The 26,910-nt window shown below is 43.1% G+C and overlaps 1 protein-coding gene across 33 annotated transcripts in view; it reads left to right on the top strand.

The window, feature by feature from the left end:
- The window catches only part of ANK3 (ankyrin 3), a 347,313-nt gene extending 320,403 nt beyond the window's left edge, over positions 1-26,910 (top strand). For 22 of the 33 annotated variants that reach the window (XM_048311307.1, XM_048311290.1, XM_048311287.1 and 19 more), the window contains 10 exons: positions 543-617; positions 1,485-1,616; positions 2,623-2,766; positions 5,627-6,296; positions 8,225-8,603; positions 12,247-12,345; positions 20,299-20,382; positions 20,504-20,563; positions 22,367-22,459; positions 25,503-26,910. In XM_048311307.1, coding sequence (XP_048167264.1) covers positions 543-617; positions 1,485-1,616; positions 2,623-2,766; positions 5,627-6,296; positions 8,225-8,603; positions 12,247-12,345; positions 20,299-20,382; positions 20,504-20,563; positions 22,367-22,435 — 1,712 coding nt within the window. In that variant the 3' untranslated portion in view covers positions 22,436-22,459; positions 25,503-26,910. Of the gene's footprint in view, positions 1-542; positions 618-1,484; positions 1,617-2,622; positions 2,767-4,756; positions 5,220-5,626; positions 6,297-8,224; positions 8,604-12,246; positions 12,346-20,298; positions 20,383-20,503; positions 20,564-22,366; positions 22,460-25,502 lie in introns of those variants that run through there. The other 11 variants (XM_048311273.1, XM_048311276.1, XM_048311277.1 and 8 more) reach the window with 7 other exon arrangements.

The raw sequence follows: 26,910 nt of genomic DNA, 5'->3' as shown, positions 1-26,910 counted from the left end.
GCATGAACTGTTGTGATTGCCTGTGGAGTGACTTAACTGTAGTTTTCATTCTGTCATTGTCATCTGTATGTGCCGTCTTATTCTCTTTTTTCTTCCTTCAAACAAATTCTGTACTGTAGAAAGCTAGTGAAGCATGCCAAAGACATTCATGTAACTCAGAAATTGATGTAACTCAGAAATTGAAAGATGTCTTTTGTGACAGCAAATTTGTTCTGTCGAAGTAGAGAAAATAGGCAATATCTGGCCTTGGTGGTTTTCACCAGTAATTGAACAACTTGCCTACAGTCTAACAGCTAGATTGTCAGCATGTTTGGTTTCATTACACGACATCATGTAGTTTTACATTTTGGCTTTACACAGGTGAAAATCTAAAAGCTGTGAAAAATTTTTGTTTTGTAGGTTATTAGGTCACACAATCATTCTAGTAAACAATATAAGCACTGTCAACTTAGTCAATTAAAGCTATTATTTATAACAAACTATTATCCGGTATTGTGGTTTTCTGTGCAAAACCTTTTTAATTGAGAAATTGTAAATCACAGGTCCACAGAGTCCATGTGAACGGACAGATATAAGGATGGCAATTGTAGCTGATCACCTAGGACTTAGCTGGACAGGTAAGCTTTTCTGCTTTAATACTGAAATCACTCCCTGCTATTGTGTTTTTAGGTATTCTTTTACCAAAAGATGCAGCAAGACTGCATCAGGCTCTCCCAAATTCACAGCCAGGCCAGCTTCCCAAAACATGCAATGTATTGCTGGGCAAAGATGCCTAATGGGAAATTATTCCTTGATCTTGCAAGAAATCAAAGAGAAACTCACAGGGAAAATAGCTAAATGGCTCTCCTCTCAACATGTTCCCCCAAGGAGCTGAGAGGCTCTACCTGCTCGGGCTCAGGGCTGCCTCTGGAGTATCTGCGGATCCTGGACAGCAGTTTCCCCCAAGCCCTGGCTGCAGGGGGCCCAGCAGTGCCCCAGCAAGTCAGAGTTGGAGGTGTTCTCTAACTGTGTACCCATCCATAGCCCCATATGTTGGTGGGCAGAGCTGCCCTTCCTGGGCTCACAGCTGCAGCAGCCAGCTCTGCCCAGGCTCAGGTGATGACAGCACCAGTGCTGAGCTGCACAGGGTGCTCCCAGGGGAATAACAATCAGGGGAAATAAACAGAGTTTATAAATTAGCATTGATGAGGCAGTCTCCAGGGAGGGCTTTTTCATCATGCTTAAGTGGCTTACTGAGCATAAGTGTGATAATCACTCCCAGGGAGGATGGAAATTCAAAATGATGCCTTAGGAAATTAAAGCATGGGGATTTAATGCCATGTTCATTGTTATCTGTAAAGTTTGTGTCAGGCAGTTTGGTTGGCGTCTCTGTGACCTATGAAAGGTAGTATTTTTAAGCTTGACAAGACGACTGAGAGATTTGTGCTTTCTTTGGTGTTTTGGGGTTTCTTTTCTTTTCTCGTTTGCTTTTTTTGTCTTTGTAGAACTGGCAAGAGAACTGAATTTTTCTGTGGATGAAATAAATCAAATCCGAGTAGAAAACCCAAATTCTCTTATTGCTCAAAGCTTCATGTTATTAAAAAAATGGGTTACCAGAGATGGGAAAAATGCTACAAGTAAGTTCAAGTAGTTACTTTTGTTGTTTATGAGTTTTAGCTCATTGCATCTGTTGCCAAGTTGAAGAAAACATTGTAAGTGTCCTTCACAAACCGTCAGTGAAAAAAGAAGTTTCAGTTATATTTTTACCAGGTTTTGGAAATATGTCATATTTATTTGCTCTGTATGCAGAAGGAAATGATCCATTCTCCAAATCCATAATTGATGGGACGAGTAGTGAACTTAAACTCTAGTAAAGAAAATAAAAGGGAAAATTTCCAATAGCAAGGAATGTGAAACATGGAAAATGACTGCCTGGAAAATTTAGGTAGTCTCACAGTATTGCAGGCCATAGGAAAAGACTAAACTTCTTCCTGTAAGGAGTGATGATTCTGGGCTGATACTTCTGGGTTTGTCTGTGGATTTCACTTGAATTGCTCAGACTGAAGGAGAGGGGTTGATTTTTGTGTGGGGTCAGTGGTGTTGCTACCCTTTTCTAATCCACAAACTCCTACACACCATTTGAGTCTCCTTTGATCTTTTTCACTGTAAAAGTAATTTCCAGTATTACTGTGTTCTCACAACAGGATTATTGTAAATGAGATTTCACGATGTACTGCCTGAATAGCCTTATATGCATTATTACCTACATGACTGCCTATTCTGTTGTTCCTCAAAACAGAATGGTAGAAGGATTTTTACACTCCCTTTATGCTCCAGTAAAAGAATATTTTGTATCAGTAGTAAGTAAATACGTTCTTCAAGAACTATCTGACCTTGTTCTTTGTGCCTTTTGTGTTGTAATACAATTATACTTGGAGAGTGTGTAGACTCTTAATAGATATATATCTTGAATAAGTAGGCAGCTGAATGACTGCTCAGACAGGTGCTGGGGTTTGCTGGAACCAAAGGCATTGGGACATGCCCGCAGTTTGTAAGTAATGCGATGTGAATGTAACTGAGAAAAACAATCACACAGTTCTGCAATGCTGAACCTTTTTCTGATGTGTTCTATTTTTTTTTCAGCTGATGCCTTAACTTCTGTATTGACAAAAATTAATCGAATAGATATCGTCACCCTGTTGGAAGGACCAATATTTGATTATGGAAATATTTCAGGCACCAGAAGTTTTGCAGATGAAAATAACGTATTTCATGATCCCATTGATGGTAATTGAATTCCGTAGTCATATTTAATTCAATGACATGTCCAATAATACAATAATGTTGTATAAACTAGACTTTAAAGAAAGATTGTAAGTTCTACAGAAACAGTAATTTTAAATGTGTGAAGGGGTTTTCCTCTCCTAAAGCATGATACAATAGAATCATAGAATATCCTCAGCTGGAAGGGACCCGCGAAGATCATCAAGTCCGACTCCTGGCCCTGCACAGGACACCCCAGGAATCACACCATGTGCCTGAGAGCATTGTCCAAACACTTCTTGAACTCTCTGTCAGGCTTGGGGCTGTGCCCGCTTCACTGTTCCAGTGCCTGACCACCCTCTGGGTGAAAAACTTCTTCCTAATATCCAGCCTAAACCTTCCCTGACGTAGCTTCCTGCTGACTCACATTCAACTTCCCACCGGCCAGGACCCTCAGGTCCCTTTCCACGGGGCTGCTCTCCAGCCTCTCATTCCCCAGACTCTACACACAGCCAAGGTTGCCCCATCCCAGCTGCAGAGCCCAGGACTTGTCTTTGTTAAACTTCATGTGGTTGGTGATTGCCCAGCCCTCCCTGCCTTGGAGGGTGTCCACAGCTGCTCCCAATTCCGTATCATCAGCAAACTTCCTTAGTACACCTTCAAGTGCTGCATCCAAGTCATTTATGGGGATATGTAGGTTGCACATTAATATCTCAGACAGTAAGCCCAGAGTCCCACAAATGTGTGCCTGAGTAAACTTGTTCCCACCAGCCTTGGTGTCAGTTGACAAGACCAAGCTTTTCTCCTGCAGCAGTTGTCCTTTGAGGCTTGCCCATGTCTATTTTTTATGTACTTGGTATTGCATGCTTGACAATTTACCTGGAAATGTGTGTATTCTTTGGCTTCCTGTCTAGATATGTAGTAGTAAAAATTCTTCCCGGAGAAAAAGAAGGAAGAAGAAGGGGAAAAAAGTGCATAGTATTTGCATGGAATAAATTAATGTGCAATTCACTGCCAAGCCTCTTTGAGACCCGTGAACATCGATTGCTTTATGATTTTCACTTGGACCATTTCTACAATGGCAGTAGAAAAATAAGAAAATGTTTTATTAGTGCATGAGTGAATGTCTTTTTCAGTCTGCTAATGGGTAAAAATTGTGTAATAATTTTCACATGGAAGCTGTGTCAACTGAAAACAGAATTGTGAAGGTTAAATTTGAGTCAGATTTAAAGGATAAATGAAATTCTTCTTGTAAAACAAAATTTCCATAGGGATGCTTATTACTTATCAGTATATTGAAGATGCTAAATGTTGGGTTTTTCTTGTTTTAAATGTTAGATAACAGGCAATGGATTATTACTTTGATTTTACTCACTTGTATTATAAATAACTTCTTAAATAAGATTTTTTTTTTTTTTTGTAAGTAACATTTCCTTTGGTTTTTGTAATTTGTTCAATTATGTTTTGGCTTTCTCTGTATTTTAGTTTTTTTTTGTTTTTTTTTTTTTTCTTCAGAGCATATGAGCTCAGTGTACCTCCATTATTGAGCAGCATTGCTGGTCATTGAATCATTGCACTACAGAAATAGTTTTCTGTTGACATTTTAAGAAAGTTGCTCTTGAAATGTTGCTTGCGCCTTTTAATAGTAGCATCAATGTTTTATGAAAAAAGCGCTTCTCTGCAGTTGCTTTGTGTCTCTCCTCTTCTCTGAACCTTCCTCAAGCTTCCTTTCCTCACCAAGACCAGACCACCTTTGCCTTTCTCTCGGCTGGTTCAGGAAACAACCCCCCTGCCAAGCCCTGTTGATGCACCCCCCTGCAGGCAGCACAATGTCCAGTGTACCCCACAGCATGTGTTTTGGCCTTTCCTAGGCTGCCCAACCTCATTTGCCAGAATGCGAACTTAAGGTTTCGTTGCCATTTTTTAATGTGTGTATTCAGTTTAATCCTTTTGTATGGGTTGGGTTTTTTTTTTCATGTTTTCATCAATTTTTCTTTTCTCTTTATTTGGTCAGTGTATCTGATTGTACCAATGTCACCAAGATCACCTCAATCTTCAAGATCACCAAGATCTCCTTACTCACCACAGTCCTCTCACCCGTATAACTTCACTGTACCTGAAATATTCATATAGCTCTCCCTTGTGTTTCTGTTCTCTTATCCCTTTGTTAACTTCCTTACTTTAGTTTTTTATCCTGCTGTGTATTTAGATCTACTGTCTTTTAGTATCCTCTTTAGGATCCATTTCTGTTCTTCATTCTTCAACTAGTCCATTATTGTTCTCTGTGGTTAAATTGGAGGTACATATTAGTAACAATGTATTTCTGGTATTGTGTATTTTTATATAAAAGCATATTAAAAATGTGGACCTGTTTTAGAAATAATATCTACTGACAAAAAAAAGTGGCTGTCCTATGTTATGATCTACTGCTGTCCTTAAAATCTGTTAATTAAACATCCAAATCTAAAAAAAAAAAACCAAACCCTTGGAAATAAAGACTTACACAATATGGCTGCAAGAGATTGTCTTGTATGTAAAGGGACAACCACCCTTGTCCACATTTGATTTATTGCATGCTCATAAGACAATCTGCTATAGCTTGAAAATGTTTAAAGTGGCTGCAAAAGCAATTGCTGAAAACTTTACAGACTATTAAAAAATAGTCAGAAGTACTGGCTTCACTGTACTATTCATGGGCAGTACTCATTCTTTGTTCCATCTCTGTAGGTCCAAGTAACAAAATCTCTCAGAACTGCATTGGTTCTTATACACCTGCACCTCCTCATATGTTTCATACTGTATGTAACCCATGAATCATTTGGCATTTGCTTATTTGTTGCTCCATGCTTCATCCCAGTCAGTCCAAATGTGCTGTCTTCCTTAGGTTATCCCTCCATTCAAGTGGAACTGGAAACTCCCACTGGGTTGCGCTTCGTGCCGCCCACCCCTTTCCACCAGGACGATTTCCTTAGCGACACCTCTAGCCTAGAGTCACCCCTTAGAACTCCCAGTAGACTGAGTGACGTGTTAGTGACCTCCCAGGGACACGTAGATGGTACAGCAGCACCGCCAGTGGTGACTGAAGAAGACACTTCACTGGATGACAGCAAAGTTGATTTCTCAGTGCCTAGAGAAGGAACACCTAAAGATATTTCCGTAGGCGAGAGCCAGTTGGAGGAAGTGGACCTTAAGGATTTTCCGCGGTATCTTGGTAGTTATGGTGGGATATCCAAAGATGCTAAACAAAGGCAGAGTGAAGAGACTAGTAAAAGAGGAGTGAGGACTGAACAGCCTGAGAGAGAGAAGTCTGGTACTGATGAGGAGATGACGGCAGAAAAGTTTAAGTCTCTGTTTGAGGACATCCGTCTGGAAGAAGGAGCTGAGTCTGAGGAGATGACGGAAGAAAGAGTATGGTCAATTCTTAAAGGTGTTCAACAAGCAGAACACGAAATGTCTTCAATTACAGGTTGGCAGCCTGACTCCTCCAGCGTCTCCGAGGCACCGACATCGGGGCGCAGGATAGGCGGCAGCCTGCTGGATCGCTTGGACGAGAGGTGAGCACCTCTGTGTTGCAGTGTGCGTGTCAGCAGGCTTCCCACGCTGCCTCAGCCACCAGCAGCAGGGCAGAGGTTGTTCTCTGCTCTGTGAGAACAAATGTGTGCACTTAAATATACATTTGAAAGAGAAACTTGATTTGGCCTCAGATATATTTGTCTTTAAAAATGTGTATTTATCAGGTTTCATTCTCGATCTAGGCATTTGAGAAATACTTTGTATTATCTTCAGCAGGTAATACTGCTTTTCATGGTCTTTATCTTGTGTATTTCTATTTCATTTAATCTAAGTGGTGTGTAGATGTAGCTGGAATCAAGAACATTATCTGAAACTGGGATACTACATTACTCTTATTTTTTGAACACCTTTGTAGCAGTCATCCTTTCCATTTGCATCTCTTTGCCTTCCCTCAGATAGTTGTTACTTTCCCCATAAGCCAGTTTTTGAATTGTCACTTTTTATAACGCTTGCTTCAAGTGTATTATATCATGCTAATTTACTAGACTTTTAAAAAGCTAAGGTACGAGGCAGAAGAAGGTAAGAATGGTGATACCAAACCCACCTAGTCTTGGATGTTGGCTCCCAGCAGTGACTGCAGAGGATGCTCAGGGAAGGAGAGTGGATGTATGTGCTGTTTTCCCCCTGCACTCCCCCAAGCTTCCCTTGTCTTTGACATAATGACCTGCTGAGAGGGATGCTTTCTTATTTATCCTCAGTGCATTTCTCTTGCATGAGCTTTTCCAGCCTGCCCTTGGACCTCCTTAAGCCTTCAACAGTCACAGTATGTGTTGTCCTGTTCAGCCCTACCAGTGCCCACTGAGGGGCTCCTGTGATCACTAATTGAAGGAGCCAGGTCTGCAGGAGCTTTAAATCAGCACAGAATGATTATCTGCACAGTGATCATTTGTCTGTCAGCAGTTTACATCCTTTTGCATCTTTGTCTCAGGATGTTTTAAGGTTCAAGGTAGCATTAGATACTCTCTTATTGAATCCAGTGGGAATTTGGTCATTGCTTTAAGCAAATTCATTGTCTTTCAATAGTGTAAAGCACTTGAACTACTACTGATGTGATTCCTGTTGTTAAGCAAGTGTCATTATTCTGCATTTTATATTGTGTTAAATTTAGTAAAATAGATCACTTTTGGAAGTAAAAAGGCTTCCTTAAGAAGATACCAGTTTCTAGCTGGATGAGTTTACTTTGCTGTCTTTCATAAGATTTTTGCCAGCAAACAGCTGGCATATTTTCATATGTCAGCACTACACAGTCATAGTGTTTATCAGAAAGTGAGCAAGAATACAAAGGAAAACTGTTTATCAGAAGTGCAGGTTAAACCTGTCCATAGGTAATCTGAGGCAAAATTCTGGTCAGCTTTCTATCTTTTTGTAACCTTCCTTGCCTTTGGCCCTGCATAGTATTGAGACTCTGAAGTGTCTAAGGACTTACTTGCAGATAACAGTATTTTTTAAAAGGCATGACCTATCTGGAGTACAGATATTGTACTTTGGGGGAAAAGTAACTGGTAATTGCATGGTAACAGATACTTTCATCACTTCCTTGGTTAGAGAGCGGTTTAAAAATTAGTGCCTTGGGGCTTTAGCTCGTGATTATACAAGAGAACTGGTAGGTTTTGTGTATTGTTTTTTGTCTTTTTCCTCCCCTTTTCCAAGTGGAAGTAGATTACCATAAAACATGTGGCCTTGTTTCCAGTGCCCACCATATTTTCATTGCTTCTGAAATGATGCCATGATGCAGAAGACAAGGTTGTTAAATAGAATGATGTCTGCAAGTGGAGTCTAAAATTTTACTTTTCTCTGTGTGCAACCTATGTGCTCAGACTGAAGGCTCAGTGAGAGGCTTGGTGCTTTGCCCTTCTGCCTGTGATTTAAGCCCTGAACAGCTGTCTGTTGCTTCTGCTTTTTCTTGTAGTTTGGACCAATGTCGGGATTCTGTTACCTCATATGTCAAAGGAGAAGTAGGGAAGCCAGAAACAAATGGAAGCCTATCCGAGTCCACATCAGAGGCAAAAACTAAATCCTACATCCAAGAAGCTTTAAATGATGTGGGAAAACACAGTGACAAAGAAGTCCTGAAAACAAAGTCCCAGATCTCAACTGGTACTGATGAGCAAACATTATCATCAACAGCATATCAGAAATCTTTGGAAGAGACCAGCAAGCCAACAACAGAAGGCAGCAAAACATCTGTGCCTGTCAGTGTGAAGAAGATGGGCTGGAGTACTTCTGAAGATGGCAAGCCAAGAACAAGCATCCAAGAGGAGGAGGGAGCAGTAATGTCTGAACAGAAGGTACAGTATGTCCTGTAATAATTAACAATGTGAGGAGTCCCTGTTGCTTGACATATTGGTTGACAAATTTTTTTGTATGACTTGTAATGTTTGTGACAGGGTTAGGGTTTGGGTTTTGTTATCCTTTTTAATTTTTTTCAGTTTATTACTGAATTGGGAAAAATGGAAGTTACTGGAAATTTATATTTGTGTTGTGAACACAACACAATGGGGTGGAGTCAGGATAGGCAGAGGAGCCAAGCAGGGCTGCACAATCCCCTCCCGGCCTGGCCCTGAGCCCTGGAAGAGGTTAGAGCAGCTTCTGGGACCGCTGTCCTGCATCACTGGGGGACAGGCCCTTCCCTGCCATGACACAGCGCCTATGCAAACAGTGCCAAACAGCTCAGCTGTCCTCCATCTGTTTCCACTAAGGTGTTGCCACTAGTTTCCCACTCTTCCTGTGGCATTGAAGCAAATGCTAGGAGCAAAGAAATATAGGGACCCTTCAGGCTCTGTCCTGCTCTTTGTTCCCAACACTAACTGCATTTTTTTTTACTCTGTTATTTGCAGAAAAATAAATTTTGGGTGTCATTTAATCTCCTCCTTATGTTTTTTCTTTCATGGCCTTGTTCATCCCAACTGCAAAGTCCATCCAGCTGAGAGGGATCAAAAGATTTCCAAACATGTAAAGCATTTTTCCAGGTGGTGGTTCTTTCTCCTTAAAATACTGCCAAGGGGCTTCTCTTCCTTTCTACCTTGCCTGACTCGTACACCCTTAACTGCAGAACCCCAGTTATAAGCTGCTTTCTGACACTGAAGATTTTGATAGCTTTCTCAGTTGCTTCTATTTATTCACCAGAAGCTTAGCAGTAAAGTTGGCTCAAGGAATGGCTTGTAGCCCAGTAGCTGCGTGTGCCTCGCACCCCAGCAGTGCGAGGGTCGCCACAGAATAGACCTCAGGGCCAGCAGGGAACCAGGCTGAAAAGGGGAATTGCAGAGTTTCTTCCACATTATTCTCTCTGCTGAGGTTGTCTTTTCTTGGGCATAATGCAGGAGGAGATTACAACTTTTGGAAGGAAGATATTTCAGTAGAATTGTTTCTACATTATATCGGGTTTTTTTTACTAGAGCACAATAAAAATGTTGGCTGTGGTGGGCTGCAGTAAATCATGCAGGTTTAAATTAGTTCATTTTAAACTATTCTTTCGATTATACAACCAAGAATTCTTTTATTAGATAGTAACATAATCAGTCTCAGCAGTTATGCAGCATATGATTGTTATTATCTTGTTATTAGTTCGTGACACAGTAAGATCTTTCCTAATGTTCACTAATTACTGGAATACTTAAAAAATGTAGGAGCCTTTGCCTTCTTCTAAGGCAGTTAAAAGGCAGATGGCAGTGTTCCTCAGTGTTTGTATGCTTTGGGCAGGCCTCAGTCTGGTGGTGCCATGCACTGATTAAGTCCATGTGTAGATGCACGTGCTGAGGGTGTGCTGACACGCTGCACTAACCCCTCTGCATTCCCAGCAGTGGGAAGATAAGTTGTCACCCCCTTTTTGTGCTCTTTACTGTTGGATATCGCATCTGGATTGAGAAGAATAAGCAAGTGCTTTCCTTGGGCGTGCTCTCTGCACTACTTCGCTTTACGGGTAAAGGCTGATAATCTTATCTACCGAATAACAAGTCTTTTTATAGGCATGATCTTTTAATAAACTGGTATCAGAAAATAATGTCATTTAAAAATGTAGGTCTCTCACCCAGCCTGAGTGGGTAAGAAACTAGCATCTGTTAGAATGACAAGAACTGCTTCTATTATTTTGTTGCTATTTCTTCAATAATGCCTTCTTATCTAATTGAAATTCCGTAAGTTTAATTACTAGCGCAGTCCAACTCATGGTGAGACACTTCATGTGCTGTCATGAAAACAGAAAGAAAATTTCAACTGCAGTCTTCTGCAAGGCATTCTTCAGAAATGCTCCATAAGGAGAAAAGTATGGAAGAAGTAGATTTATTTCTGTGGAGAAAAAGGGAGAACAAACTAAAACAACTTGCCAAAGTAAGATATTTTATCCATGACCCATTTGGAAAGAGCCAGGAAGCAAGAGTCACCCACCTGCAAGAGAAGGGCTGCAGCAGAAGCAGTGTTCTGGTACAAAGTTTGCACCAAGAGATAAGTGCAGACAATTGATACTGGTCTGATGCCTGGTGACGTGGATGGAACAAATCCTTGGCTTCATCCCAAGTCCACATAAACATTTACAAAAGCAGTGCAGTAATGGTGTAGGTCATATAATTCTTTGCAAATGCTCAAGCATCAGATTCCAGTGATCTTTCTAAATGAGAGGAGCACAGCACAGTTGCTCTGTTATTCCAGAGAGGATGATGTCCAGCACATGGTCAAGGTGACTCTCAGTGTCAGAATTCCATCACAAATAAACCACTTAAAGCTGTTTATTAAAAATATCTCTCCCTCTAAAGCCTTTGTGCCCTCTGGAAATCTTCTGCTTTCTTGTTACTTCTTCAGGAGAGGATTGGTTTATAATTTTTTGTATCTATATTTGACTAGTGCCAGAGGACTGCAGATGAATTCTGTCATCCTGCCCTAAATGCTTTTTGTTATATAGTTCTTCTCCTCCACCCACCTATGCCCACTCTTATTTTGCACATAATTTCTGAGAAATGCTTCTTGTTTAGGACGTCTTGGGCCAGATTCAAAAAGAGAAACAGATATGCAGTTCTCAATATCCACTATTCATGATTTTAAAATCAGTTTGGGGGGGCTGTCGTTGAGTAACAGAGAGGAAATTTTCAAATTTCTGTGCTCAGGAAAAGGTTCAGCTGAGTATCATGGGAGAAGGATCTCTGCCTTGCATCCATCACACACAGAGGTCTGAAGCCCTTTGTCAGGCACATGCACACAGAGCTGCTCAGCCCCAAAGCTGACCTCCTTGGGGATCAGAGGAGAAACACCAGGGCTGGCAGAGGGTGCCAGGGCAGAGTAGACACCTGTGGTACCTCCCAGCACTGGGCTGTGCCCCCTGGGCTGAGCTCTAAAAGCTCCCTTCTTGAAAAAATGCAGAATGGTTGTGCTTCACACTGCAGTTTTGCCACTTACAAAAGCAGATAAATACTGAGCAGGAAAGCCATTTACATGGAGAAGTTCTTCAGAAGGGCTATTTTTAACCTTTTGTGTGGAGGTGCTTTGCCGAGTCTTCCTTGTGACTGTCTTCTTTTCATTTATTAGGGAATTCACTTCCCATACCTTGTGAATCTGTAAAACTTGTTTGAAAGAGTAATTTTTAGGAGGAAAAAGATTCAATTAGTTATGACATGGTTTAGGGGGCTTTTTAACACAAAATTAAAAAGAATTGCATAAGGTTTTGAAATTTCACAGGTCAGATGCATTCCAAATACCATTTTCTGAGACGTGAGAGCTGCTGAGATATTCCATAGCTGGTGTAATTATCAGGTTACAGCATGCCAAGGAGCAAAAGGGCCTCCTCCCATCATGTACTTCAGCAGTGAAACTGCGAGTCATTATGTACATAACAGACAGGGAAAACACTGTCCGTGATAACCTCTGTTTCCTTCTCCTAGTCCTGATCAGCATGTTCTGTCTTGCAAACGTGCTGTTCAAATGTACTAAAACTGCATTTATTAGGAATGTAGTGACAGTGACAGTGAGACTGAGAGTGATTCAAGCTCAGATGAAGAGCAGAGAATTACTACAAGAGTTTACCGACGGCGGTTGATTCTGAAGGTACTTGGTGATTTGCGTTCTTGAGGCGACGTTGGCATGGACGTGAGTTTGGTCTGCTGTGTCAGAATGTCAGATTTGGCATACTGAAGCCCCCCTGGTAGTGTGCTTTCCATTGCCAGTATGGATTTATAACACAGTGCTAGGTGGCCTTTCCTCGCTTAACACAGGTTTATGGGTGTCTTCTGCTGGAAAACAGCTGTGCTGCATGGAGTGCTGTGTCCTTCACTGCCACTGTAGTGCATGGCATCTTAAAGACTGCAGCTAGATGCAGCATGTTGGTCTCCTGTAGAGCAAATATGAGCCACAGACAGAGATAGGTAACTATTTTTTTTTCTGCTGTTGTCTTTAAAGTATTCTAAGTTACAAGTTAAACATTTGCAGGAATACACAAGTGGGATATAGGAAGTATGAGGCACGTACTCTGGTTGAGACTTGTGGTCCTAAGTGCTTAATGTTTTCTGGAAAACCTCAATACAGTAGATGATCCTCATTTTAAACCTACCAAAGTTAAAAAAAGTCTTTGCATTGCCTTCAGTGGGCTCTATTTAGTATATTTATTTACAGTTAGCCCTTATTTACAGCACAATATACTTTATATACTGATAACATAATCATATAAATAATTGCATTTGCCCTTACAATATTTTTTGCGTGGTCATACAGTATGGCATTATTTTCCTGCAGCATGTAGCATGAGGAAATAATTCTGTATCAGAAACCATTATGTAATTCCTCAGTAACTTACAGGATTTATTAGATTCTTATTAGAAAATCATATAGTCAAGCCGTGAAAAAAAAAGACGGGCACCTTAGTGCTATTACAGCACTAGTGCAGTTTGCCTGAGCTGTAATTGTTACTTCAGGAATAATTTGTGACATTTCAATTGCACATATCTGTATCACTGTTGCTTGCATGCTTTGTGGAGAGGAGTCTGCACACCACAAAATGGACTGCACCTCTTGTGTAATGTGGGTGGCAGATAGGCTGCTCTGCACAGCTGCCAAACAGTCCAAGGTGCAGATGCTTTTGGAAGAGGCAGGGTGACTTTTCTGGCTGCCTTCACCACTATTTCCTCAGTATACCCGTGGTGCTTCCGTTCGGGACAAGCCAGGAGTGGCAAAACTGAGCTCAGCAGAAGTGAATGTTTTGTCCTATCCCTCATCTCCCCAGGCAGAACCTGCTGCCTTCCGTGAAAGGCCCTGGGCAGGTCAGAGTCTAACCCTTCCTCAGTAATTCCGCCGCAGATAAGCCCTGACTGCTCAGCCTTAGGAATGTGGTTTCTGTTTTCAAATGGGGCAGGCGGCCTGTGGGCGAGTACAGCCCCTCCAGTGCTGCAGGAGTCTGGTAACACACAAAGTGTGAGTGTGCTGCAGTTTCAAAGACTGCATAGTTGGCCTGTGGCTAAGGGCCCCCACCCAATTTATGTCTGAACTATTTTGGTGTCCGTTGGTTTGCAGTCAGGAAATGTTGGAGTAGAAGAGGGGAAAGCATGTCAAAGGCAGCTTTCTCTTGCTCTCCGAGTACAGCCCCTGTGTTTAGAGAAAGGCACAGAAAATTGGTTTTAAGTGTGGTGGTATAATTTGGAGTAGAACTTTTAATGTAGCCATGATAAAGCAGCATATTGAGTGTTGGAATCTGCAGCTGGTGCAGAGCCAGTGGGGAGGGTGTGCATGGTGAGTGGAGGCGGCTGAACCCGCGCTCTTGGGAACGTGTCTGAGCTCAGATGGATTAGAGCTGTACCTGTCTCTTGATTAGAAAATACATGTGATTCTTTGGTTATTTTCTGATCATTTATAGCTTCTTTTTTTAGCCCCCACTCTGCATCTCAAGACAAGCTTAAAAGAGAACAAGAAAAAGTTTGAAAGCAACAATCATCAGGCCTTTTAGAGAAAGGGTTTGATAGTGGAAACAACCGTTTTGATCAAGTAAAGTTTGTGAAATGGTGGTATGAAATGGAAAAATCAGGATTTAACATTGGTAGGGATCTGGACTTCTTTCTGCATGTTCACTTTGGGTGAACTGAAATCTTTGTGAGAGCATGTGCAAACTGAGGAACAGCTCCTCGATCAGGGAAGAGGTCTCAGGATGTAGTGCTCAGAGGCCTGGAGCAATGCTCTGAGTCTGCAGAGGGAAAATAACTCACACTGCTGCTGCAGGGCCCCCAGCAGTGGCTGGGAACAGCAGGTTCTCTCTCACCTACCAGTGCCCCAGTGCCTGGCAAAGTGGGTGCTGTGCCTGACTCCACAGCCCCAGCGCCCCTCTCTGCCAGCTTATGTCCAACAGCAGTGGGGAGGGGATGGGGGTGTGCTTGGAGCCTCCACTGAGCAGAACTGCACGTGGGAGCTGTGTTGTTTTACTGTGGCCTTTATTAATAGGATCACAGAATGGCTTGGGGTGGAAGGGACATTAGAGATTGCTCAGTTCCCACCCCCTGCCATGGCTGGGACACCTACCACTAGACCAGGATGCTCAGAGCCCCATCCAGCCTGGCCTTGAACATTCCACAGGTGGCTCATCCACAACTTCTCTGGGCAACCTGTGCCAGTGCCTCACCACCCTCACAGTAAAGAATTTCTTCCTAATATTAATTGTTCTTCCTGGTATTCATTACTGCCTGCTTGTTGCATTAAAAGCAACAGAGGTACTCACACAGCCTGCAGGCATAAAGTTTGCTGACACCAAAACCTTGAGGATAAATTGAGTCCCGTGGAAGAAAGGCTTTGCCATGTGCCTCCACAGGTACTGTCAGGGCTGAACTGCTTCATTACCTTTGCTCTTCTTTCTCACCTTGTTTTTGCTTTCCGTGCCACTCTGCAGTATTGCTGACACTATTACTTCCATTTAACTGCTGCCTTTGCTCTCTGTCCTGGCCCAAATATGGGGAAAGGCTTTTCTCTCCCACGGAGGTATTTTCCCAGCAGTCCAAGAGCTGAGTCCTGTCAAGTGCTCAGCACTCTAGAGCACATTCCCATGAGATTTAGCACTTCAGAGGGCTGAGCCCATAAAACCAGACAAGCAAGGACTGATGCCCATTTCCACATGTAATAGGATCGTATTCTAACCTCAAGGTAGTGCAGATGTTTTTGTTTTTCTTCCTTTCCCCTCTTGTGTTCACATGGTAGATTGATGGGATGGGGCATTGCAAAAGAAATGGGTTTATGGTAGTGCAAGAATGTGAGCAATTAGCACACAAGGGAAAAATAAGAGTGCTTGCCACAATGTGCACATTCAAAGCCTGATCCAAAGCTCCTTTTATTCAGTCATGGCAGAAATCAGTGTCCAATTTTTCCTGCTTTTTCAGAGGTTGTTAAATCTTTCATGGATACGAATTTTTGGCTAAAGCTGTTGTAGTAAGATTCTTGCCAAAAGGTTTATGGTAGAATGTAATGGAAAGTAAAATACATTTCTAAGCAGTGGTTATTCAAATCTGATGTAATTTAGGATCTTGTATTTTTACTATTTCTTGCCAATTTTTATTAAAGTTTTGTCCCTTTCCATGCATTTTGCCCATGAAATGCCCCATTACTGATCGTGGAGGGTTTGGTTCAGCCTGCACGGGAGAAGTGGCCTGAGCAGCAGTTAGTCAAACTAGAGCCAGCAGCTCCCATGGTCTTGCTATTAAGGGGAGGCTTATTTATGGAAAACGAAATGTGGCCATCCTGTAGGTGATAAGAATTAAATGCCTATGCCCTGTGTGGGGAAGATGGGAGGCATTTCCTTTTGTGTATTCAGCTGGGCACAGCCTCTCCACTGCAGTCCCTGTCTGGCTGGGAGAGCTGCAGGTGAGTGCCCTCACCCTGTCCTGCCCCATGAGAGCTGGAGCTGCCGGCCTCAGTAAGACAAGAGGAAGTAAATTAAACCCCAGACTGCAAGTGCTGTTCTGAGGGTGCTCATCACGTTGTCCTCCATGCCACACATGCCAGACCTGTGCCCCAGCTCCCAGTAGTGGACTACACTCTGTCCCAGTTGCAGCACCATTTGCTCTCAGGCCTCTCTGCCTTGCCTGTTGTTTTGTTGGGATTTTTCTCCCCCTCCTGTGGCTTTAGCAATACATCTGCAAACAAGCAGCTACAGACTCAGCACGGGCGCAGGCGGAGAGTTGTGGCGTCTGATTAACAAGGTCTCCCTGAGAGGCAGAACTCACTAATGAAAATGACCTTAATGGAAGATGTTTGTTTCTCCTGCCACTGCCACAGAGGCTTGAGACCCCAAGGAGACTGAGGCGCAGCTGCTCTTCATGCATTACAAGAATGTGATCTCGAGGCTGAAGGGATTATGTCCTGATGCTGGCTTAGGCCAGTGAGGGAAGAGGCCTGAGCACTCTGTACAGCTCCTGTTCCCATTGCAGCATTGCCTCTGGTCCTTGGCAAAATTAAATATTTAGGATCTTTCCGTCTTGCTTATTTCCGCCTGCCTTTTTATCCATGTGGGTAAGACACATCCAGCTGCACCTTTTTTCTCCACTGTTACAACAACACTAGACGTATGGGAGGAATAAAAGGGACGATTATCCCTCTAGTAACAAAACAAACATGAAAGAAAACCAGAGCTCTGACAAATCTACGGTGAACTTTGGCACAATACTGCAGCACCAACTGTGTAACTTCATTTATCTGGAGGTCCCTGGGAACACCCATAATGTGCAAATAACTGTTAAGAAAATCAGTGGAGCTGGCAGAAGACTTTGAGGAAACTGCTCTTTGCTTCTCGTGCCCTGGAGAGCAGCAGAGAGAGGATAGCAGCTGGTTTTGGCAGGACTACACTCCAGTGAGCAGGGTGACATTAAAGCACTCTGCTTTGCAAAGCTTCCTGGCATGTTCTGGAGCTGAGGCTTGCAGACTGCAGCCTTTGTATGCTTTAGTCCCAGGGATATAACTGGGCTTCCAGTAATCATGGTATTAAGTTTTCTCCCTGCCTTTCTAAAGCTTTTGGTATTGTGACAGTGATTTTGACTGGTCAAGGGTAAAATGAAGCCCACATAAGTATGATGCAGCGGAAAGAATTTTGTTCTTTAGCTGTGACGCAGATGCACCAGCTTTGTGTTTAAAAACAGCTTTTGTTGACAAGGTCATCTAGTGTGCCTTTCTAACCCAATGCTGGTTTGAGATCTTACAACTAAAACTGCCAGTGGGTAGGGATTTTTTTCCTAGCAAACATCCATCTTTATAACTGCATAGGATTAGGAAAGTCAGTAAATCAGATCTACCTCCTGCCAGTTGTGAGCCCTGCTGTAATTTGTTTAACTACCCACCAGCAATAGAATTGTGAAAGCTGGATTTCACGCGTGCTGACTGCTGAGTATTTACAGCATTTATCCTTAAATTGTGCTTAAAGGAGCGTGTAGCTAATTAAAACCCAAGATTCACCACACCTTTAAAACTGCATTTTATTTCAAGAGACATCTTTCAGTGCAGCAGTACACTTTTCATCTTAAAGCTGAACACGGTAATTCTCGCTAGGTTGTTTTAAGGGATAACCTTGCTCATAGCTGCTGTAAGGAGTCAAAGAACCAGTACACGTAAGTGGTGTTGGTGTGCCAAGTAGTCTGGTGACCTTGCTACTGACCATGTTATTTTATTTCTGGTTTTCATGGGTTTTGTTGTAGTGCCTTTGGAGATCCTGCTCATGAGAGGATCCTTTGTTCTCCATGGGATGTCTGAGCCAGGGTTCCCTCTTGCTCCTTAGGGCCCTGTGTTGGAGCCCACTGCGCGTCTCTGAACCCACATGTGGAAGGCCAGGACAGAAACTGTGCAGCTAGTTCCCCATCTGCTATGCATCTGATTAAAGTATGAAGTCTCCAGAAACAGTCTTTCCCCCTCCCATCTCTCTGTGAGTAGGAAACCCCACAGGTTTCAGTTCCCAAACCCTTTACCCAGTCACTGCCTCCTGCCTCGCAGCAGTCCCGTCCCGTTCTTGTTTCTGCCGCCTCGCTCATGAGAAAGGAAGCAGCCGGCTGCTGCTGGGGCCCCACTCGCCGCAGGGACCAACCTCGCACCTCCCTCCTCCTGCACGGAGCCTGGGGCAGTGCTTAGGCAGGTGTGTCGTTCCTTCTTCTGGGACCCCTCCTCAGAGACCCTCTGGGGAATGAAGTGTTCAGGCTCCATCTGAGGGCTTCAGTAGCTGTTTGTTCTGCCGTGCTTTTGTAGGGATGCCACCGTTCCCCTAGCCCGGGCACCTCAGCTAGGTCCCCGCAGCCCCAGGTGTGTCTCAGGCACAGGACATCATCCTTATGTCCCTATGCAGTGGAATCTACCTGGCTGTGGAGCCTGCCCTTCTCTGGGCAATGCTTCCTGAAGCACCAAACTTCAGCAAGTTGTACAGTTTGTTAACAGCCTGTGAAAGCCTGGGGAAAAAGATGTGTAAAATGTCTGAAACTGTTCCACTGCTTAATTATCGAGTGGTGACTTTGGTACAGCTTTCAGTGTGAAACCAGCAGAAATTCTGTACTTGTGAAGAATGACAAACGTGGCCAGGGGCTCTGCTCTGCAATACTCCCCCCTGGCTCCTGCCCACTGCAGTCCTCCCCAAGCAAGGAAAATGGAAAAGCTTGGCTAGAAAAGACCACAAATGGCTTGTAAACAAAAGGAAAGGTTTGTTTTGCTTAGAGCTTAGAAATAGCATACAATCCTAACATTACAATGTACATATTGAAAAAGCTGCGTTAGTAGGGAAAACGGTTTTAAAAAAATACACATGGCATCACTGTTATTTGTTTGTTACAGAGCAGTGCCAGGAGCTTGTGTAGACAACTGTGTAGTGTATAGACTGCAGTAAATAGAAACTGTATTTGCCCTGTGCTGTTCAGTACGTGGAAGCATTACAAAAGCTGTAATAATAGTCTCCTTTCAAATATTATTTTGTAGTTAATATTGTTATAACATGTTTTATACAATGTTTCTTTCTGCTTCCTCCCTCTAGTTGTAATTTTTCCATAGTGGTTTGAGGGTGAGGGGAGAAGAAAAGTTTTAAGGACTTTTTTGTTTGTTTGGATTATTCATTTACAAGTGGAAATTTTTCATATGGCCAGCTACATTATCATTATGTTTGCCTTACTTATATGAAAGATATAAGCACAGACAATGGATATTTTTGAAGCATCAAAAGCAGTGCTTGCTTCAGCACCCAGGTTTGGAAACATGACTTTGTGAGGTGAAGTTAGCAAAGTTCTTCTGGAACATAAGCTCAACTGCCAGCTAGGCTCAGACTCTAAAGTCATGTCATTTATTTATGATTTGAGCAATAATTCCTGAAAGTGGAACTAAGTCACTGGCATAGCAGTTAGGAAACTGCTTTTGCATTTATTTACACTGGTCTTATAAATTGCTGGTACTACGAGAAGTGATGGATGGAGTGCTCCTGATCTCAGTAAGTCATGGACCGAGCTGCCGAGGCTCTACGGCACGGTGGCACCGTGCTGGGCAAAGTGTCACGTAAGATAACTTCCTCCATTTTGTAAGTGCTGAGAAGTCTTGTCTGTCTTCTGTGTGTGTGCAAGACCTCGTGTTTAGCAAGCTGTAGGCAGAGCTGTCTTTTTAAGTCCCAAACTTCCCCCATCTTAGAGCATGTATCTGTGTGTGCTGGGCACTGAGAAACTGTGAAAAGCTAAGGGATGTCTGATTGGAGATTATATCATCATGAATTTGTGCCTCCATCTCAGAGGACTCAGACTGACCACTAGATTTTGTTGCCCAGAGAGCTTCCTGACATGCTTTAGTTAATAGGAGCATTGTGCTAGAAGCTGCCTGCAAGCTTTAAGGGAACATTTTGTAGAATAAATGCACAGATATCAGCATTGCTAAATGATCAAGGCTTTCATACAATTCGTGCGACATAAAGCAAACTGTTACATAAAGTTGAAGCTAGCATGTGCTTGTTGCTTGGATTGGTGTGGAAATATGTGTGGGTTTGACAGAATATAGGCTCTATTGCTAATCTTATAACACGTTCTTTAGGGTGAGGAAGCAAAAAACATTCCTGGTGAATCTGTAACAGAGGAACAGTTTACCGATGAAGAAGGCAACGTCATCACGAGAAAAGTAATCATGAATTACATCACTGCTCTGAGTCTTTGCATTCAAGTAACTTCTTTTAACATACTTTCTCCCTTCAGAATCTAGGAAAAAAAAATCGATGCTTTTCATGTATTGCTTCCCACAGATCACCCGGAAGGTAGTAAGACGCGTTGTTATCCCCCATGAGAGGAAAGTTGGTGAAATGGTAATGCACCGGGGACTACCAGGAAATAACAGTAGGCGCAGAGGGTTGTGTTGACTGCTAGAAAGTGCTGCTAAAGGGCTGGAGGTTTGCATTTAACAAGAAGCCTTGGCAAAAAGTGCGGTGCTTGCAGTTTTTGGCAAGTTGTGTGTTGGGGTCACGGGGCAGGGGCGGTGTCAGGGGGGCCTGGCTGAATTCTGTCAGTGCAGGGCATCAAGGTCTGTTTCTGTACAACAGGCAGCGGGCCAGAGCCGCGGGTTTGGGGCCTGGCTTGTTCCATCAAGTTGAGCTGTGTCTGTGTGTTTGGTTAAGCCCTTGCAGAATCTGTGCCTTACAGCTGCAGGTGGATTGTGTGGCCTTTCCACCAGCCCAAAGGAGTGAGCTGCAGTCTGATCCCAGCGGCCTCTCGTTCACCTGTGTGGTACCCCTGGCACTGGGGACTGAGAATTTGCAGGATTCAGGGCAATGGGAACATACCCAAGCAATGGTATCCTTTACAAGCAAGCACCAAGACAGGATTTTGTCCCTGGTGATCAAAATTGGAAGCCTTCTGCAGGGCTGGACTATGTCCAGCTTTATCACCCTGAAAAAGAAAGGACAGTGGGAAGAGTAGGACTGTTGTGTGCCAGCACACCCCAGCCCCTCTTGCAGAGGGCTTCAGTGACAGGGGCAGGAGTGGGGAGGCTGTGCCTCAGCTGTCCCAAGGAGGCCTTGGGGGAATGGGCATCACCTCTGGAAACAAATGGCTTCAGAGGAGCTCATGCCTTCTTCGCCAGCACATGGCCCTCAGAGGTCTCTGCTCCAGTAAAACTGTCATTGGGGCTAATGAAATTCTTGTCTGAGTGAGAACAGATTCAGAAACGAAGATAACAAATACTCTTTATCTTCTGGTAATAAATAAATTAAAAAAAAAGAAAGCCGGGGACACACATGTCACAGAAGTAAGAGAATGGAAACAAACTTACTTCCATTCCCTCTCTCCTAGCTGTTCATGAGGAAAAAAAAATCCTGCCCAGCAAGGGGGTAACATTTTCAGTGTGCTGCACCAGATTAGATTAGTTGGAAACCACAAATAGTCACAAATACATCAATGCAGATCACCTGAGGGGTAGATTCTGCCCATAGCCACACATAAACTGATGGCTTTCTCTGATGTGAGTGAGGCTTGTGATTACTGGAGAATTTATTTTTAGATAATTATTGAGCTACTTTTAATGAGCAAAGATGAACTTTATTTTGGGGTTTGCTGTTTTAAGGACTCTGAAACCTGCACTGCTCGTCACTGTCATTGGTTTTACTTCTGCGCTGCTTCAGTGGTGGTTTTTTGCTGGCTTTCTTCCTCCTCCCTTTATTCTGTTACTAACTTGCTCACTTTAAAGCACAGATGTTGTGAAACATCATTAGAGCAGCCACAGCCTCTGCTGTTGGGAATGCCCAGCAATCCAGCTGACCTGGGAGGATGGTTGGGAAAGGTGATTTTTCCTTGTCAGTGGCACCAGCTCCCGCTGCAGTTGGCAGCAGGGGCTCAGCCAAGGACTGACTGCCAGCCAGGCACCCCAGCCCAAGGGTCAGGCTGCAATTGTAGAGCTGTGTTTTCTACTTGAAGATGATATTTCAGACCTGTGCTTTTGCAGCTCAGCGGAGTGGATAAATAGATTGTGCATATCTTTGAAATGAAGTGTTAATGTGATTTAACTGCTTTTTACTTATCCTGTTACAGCAAAATGTGGAGCCTGTTTTGGAAGCAGGTTTACAATTACGAGTGCTCTCTGCAGACTGTGTTAATGTTTATACTTTTTTTTAAAGCAGGGAGAAGCTTATAAGGTTAAGACAAAGAAAGAAGTCAGACACGTGGAGAAGAAAAGTTACTCATGAAAGCTGAAAGCCGACCACTGAACGGTCAGTGTGATCAATTTTCTTCCCTTGTTGAAGGCTTTTGCCAGCATGGGGAACAGCACCTGGGCTGCACAAAGGCTTGCCTTTGCTACCCTGACTTTTCTTTCCAGCTGCAGAGCTGAATAGCTGGCCCTTGATCTTGTGAGCAGAAAATGATCTTGTGTTCATGTATAGAAATTAAGCTTTACTTCTTGGAAAATAAAGCAAAGCAATACTCAGGCATGTGCAAGATTTCTGGGAATTTTACAATGCCTTGTGTTTGTAATCCATAGAACTTTCTACCCCTAAAAACTTAAACACAAATAGTAAAGGAGCTGCACACAAATAAACCTGCTAGGGGTGAAATGCTTCTTCCACTGTCAGACGTGATTTGAGGGCAGTTATGCTAGTCAAAGTCCTTTTAAGTGAAGTGTCTCAATATTTGCCAACAAATGAGCCCTACCAACTGTTTCTTGTGAATTTCATTGATCCAGCCCTAACGATTGTAGCCAGCCAGCAGCTGATGGTATAAGGGCTTCCCAAGCTAAACCCAAATGCACAGACTTACGACACCCTTGCAGGGGGCTCTGTGAGGACATGATGGAGCACCCCGAAGCCAGAGGCTGCTTTGTCTCCATGACACAGCTACAGTCACAAAGAGATGTGCCTGTAAATATGGGAGGAGCCTATCCACATCTATCAATGCTGGTCCATCAGTCATGGCTCCAAGTGCCTAGGTTTACCATATAGTCATGTCTTTTTTCTGCTCAGAACTTCTCTTAGCTTTGTTGGGTTTCAGGAATTGGACAGAGGAAGAGTTTAGGAAATGCAAGACTCTGTGTTATCCTTTTACTATACATATGGTGTAGGGCTGACTGTAGGATTTAAGAACAGGATAAACAGGACCTGGCAAATAGACCAGATAGTGAGGAAAAGGACAGACAGAAGCAGAATCTCTCCTGAGTCACCAGTCCCTTCTGACTGATGTAAAAGTAAGGTAGCCCCTACAGCCCCCTGGCCCTATAGTGCCATTTGAAACAAACAGCACTCGGTGTGTGGGATCTAGCTGAGGGATTTATGGGATTGAGCCCCGAGGAGCAAGCTCTGTGCAGTGACTGGTGTGATTTCAGTATCTGGTAAGCACCTACTGCATCCCCCTGAATTCTTGCTTTTACTGAGACCCCTCCCATGTGTGTTAATAGAATAATAACAGCTTCACGTGGCTTGCTGCTCAATGTACTCATCAAATATTTATGATTTGGAAAAGGGAGGTGATTCTTTTGACACAGCTTTCCCCTTTATGGAGCTCAGGGATATGGGAGAAAAGCAAGCCAAAGCTATGGCACTCCTTGTATGAAATTGTGTCCCGTGTTGGGTCCCGTGCTGCTCCACTGTCAATCTGCAGGGGCAAAGCAGCAGAAATGTGTACATTCAGGCATTGAACCCCATAAGCAGTGCAGCTAAAGAGCCTGCCAGCATACAAGTTTGATGCAAAAGACACCAGGGATAGGGGAAAAGCATTTCATTTTAAAATGAAATGACATAAATAAGGCAGCCTTTGCCTAATGTGTGAAACAGAGTCTGACCTTCAGGAAGCCAGAGTCAGAGTTCCTCAGAACCAGATTTGCTCCCATGACTGCTGATGCATTTCTCCTGGGATTTCCAGTAGGCGAGTCTTCCATGCTAGAGTCCCTGAGGAACTCGGAGAGTCTGCCTTAAATAATGAACCTTTGCTCAGGGGGGAACTTTGTCCTGTAAGTTGAATCTCTGTGCTCCAAACTTTGATAGGATAAGCATGACCAAATGTGCACTAAGTAATTATGAACCTGGTCAAGAGTCCATTGAGAGCGTTTAGTTTGGGTGCAGAAGTGGATGTATTTGCACAGGCAGGGGATTCTACAGAAAAACAATTTGTTTTGTAATCACAAAAGACAAAAACAATCCTGTTGAGGAGGCAGAGGTGGTTCTTTTCTTTGGAGTGTTTGAAAAAAATCACGATGTTAGCTAGGTTTTGCTGTGAAAATGTCCTTGTCACCATTGCAAATAAGCCCATGGTGAAGCATGGGTTGAAAGGAGAAGCCAAGAACTCTTGCGTGCAGTTCTGCAGGACAGCACGGTGTGAGCTGGTGTGACTGCTGCAGTGGGAACAGGCAGCTCTTAGCAGCCGGACAGATTTATGACAACTGTAGATGTGGGCAAGGACAGGTTGCTTTAGCGTGGAAGGAGACTGCGAGTGCTCCTGGACCTGTGACCTGATTAGTAACCAGGCATGTCCGTGCCAGCCCGAGTGCCGCCGGCGCCGCGCCAGCCACGCTCCCGAGCAGGCTGCCCCGTGCCCAGGTGCCGGAGAGCCGCGGGCCTTCCAGCTCCCGCTCGCTGGTGTGGTTGTGTTTCTGCTTCCTGCCCTCTCTGCTGTTGTACAACAAATGTCACAAACTTGCTGTCTTTATGTGCATGGCTCTGGTTTGAGGGGTGAGAGAGCAGGAGCACGACCCTGTCTCCTCCGTGCTGCTTATGCAAGCCAGGCGGGAGATGGATGGGGCTGCTCCTCGTCCTCGCTTTTGTCCTTCACCAAGCCTCCTAAAGGCTGGGCTCTGCATTCCTGGCTCTGCCAATCACATTCCCTGAGCAACTGGCAGAGGGGAATGTGCAAGGAGAGCAGGTTTTCCATCACTGTGGGGATGCTTGCACACAATGAAGAAAAACGTGCCGTGGAAGCAGCAGCTCTCTCGGTCGGGAGATGATGCTGTTCCTTCCAGGATAAAAGAACCTATTCCTTGTCATCATTGGATCTGATGAGCTGGTGCCGTGTCCAAGGTGATGAAATGCAGTGTGCTGCAAACATATTTGTAAATCAGTTCACAAGCAGTGTGGACATCTGCAGCTCCATTTTCCCCTCATGCGGGGAGCTCAGCTAATGTCATTGCCTACCTAGAAACTGTGTGATTTAGCCTACTGCAGAATTCCATCATGCCAATTACAACTTTTCTGTTTAGTCAGGGAAAGGCATGAAATAGATTCTTAGGAGATATTCTTAAATGATCTGTTCTCTGTTTTCTTTCCACAGAACTGTGTGCTTTTACTGCCAGTATTCTAGAGGGACACTCACAGAAGAAAAATCAACAGGAATTAAACATTCACCTATAAAAGTGTGCGTGTGTTTGCTGCTTCCCCACATTAACCGCATGGTTTTTATGCAAAAAGAAAAAAAACAAACAAAAAAAAAAACCCCAAACAAAAAAATTAATTTAGCATGAGCCAATTTACAGAGCATGGAAATTCACGTTCATTCACGGGATTGGAGGGTGCGCAGTTACCAATGCAGTGTAAATACAAGATGCCATGCTGTTAACAGCTTCTCTCAAGCAGTTTGATGTCATCTCAAAAGAAATAAATTCCTGTGGCCAGAGAGGATGTGCGAAGACAAAATGGTTAAACCATGGAAAGACACTAAAAATACTAAAATCCACAACAGCTCGCCTTATTTTTCTTGGACCCAAACTGTCAGGGTATAAAACACTATTTGTTTCTTTTTTAAACATCGATAGTTTTGCTGTAAATAAATAACACTGTATAAATTCTAACAAAATAGAATAAATGTTGATAAGGCACTGCCTTTTCGATCACAAACAGAATATTGCAAATGCATTGAGCAGGCTAGGTGTCTCAAATGGCTGCACCTACAGGGATATTCTGGGTGTATCTTCACAGATTCTTGTATATTAGCAATTATAATGTTTGTATATGCAAAAACGCTAGCTTGATTTTAAAAAAATCTTTAAAATCTGCTGCAAATTTAAATGATTCCCAAAATGAGGAATTCTGTAGTTCTGTGAAAATTTTTCTTCAGAGTACTAATATTTTGATGCATGTGTTTCACCTTATTTTGATTAAATCTTTTCCAGTTTTGCAAACACTATACCGCAACATGAAAAATAAGATTTTATCTGTAAACACAAAGCCCTTCATCTAATATTTGTTGCTGTTGCCAATTTTTCAATGAAATGACCTAAGACCCATAACATATACAGTAGTTGCATTATGGGGAGGGGGGTGCTATCTGTTCTCGCTTTATAATGGGGGTAATGCTTGCAGCTTTAGAAGTGGGTTGGTGCTCTAAGGAGCACAAGTTTGGGATATTTTTAAATGAACTGAAGAGAAATTATTAGCTAATAGACTGGCAGCACGCTGTAAAATTATTACTGTATTGTGTACTGGCTATAAGATGTAGAATCTTTCAGTAAGCCAATCATCTGTAATCATCCTAGCAGTGTAATATTAGGTTGTTAAGGCTGCTGTGTTTTAAAGGGCATTTTTATTTGGGTTTTGGTGAAATACTTTAATTTGTTGATTATATTCATATGGAAACAGCATTCATTGATAATAGCTCTAATTACATATGTATGAAAACAACAAACACTGGATGATCTAGTTGATTATTTAAGCATAAAATAAATTGTGTTAAAACTCTTGGA

The sequence above is a fragment of the Corvus hawaiiensis genome, chromosome 8, assembly GCF_020740725.1.
Source record: "Corvus hawaiiensis isolate bCorHaw1 chromosome 8, bCorHaw1.pri.cur, whole genome shotgun sequence".
Lineage (NCBI taxonomy): Eukaryota > Metazoa > Chordata > Aves > Passeriformes > Corvidae > Corvus > Corvus hawaiiensis.
Note: the sequence above shows the minus strand (reverse complement) of the source record. Positions and strands in the feature narration are given on the sequence as shown.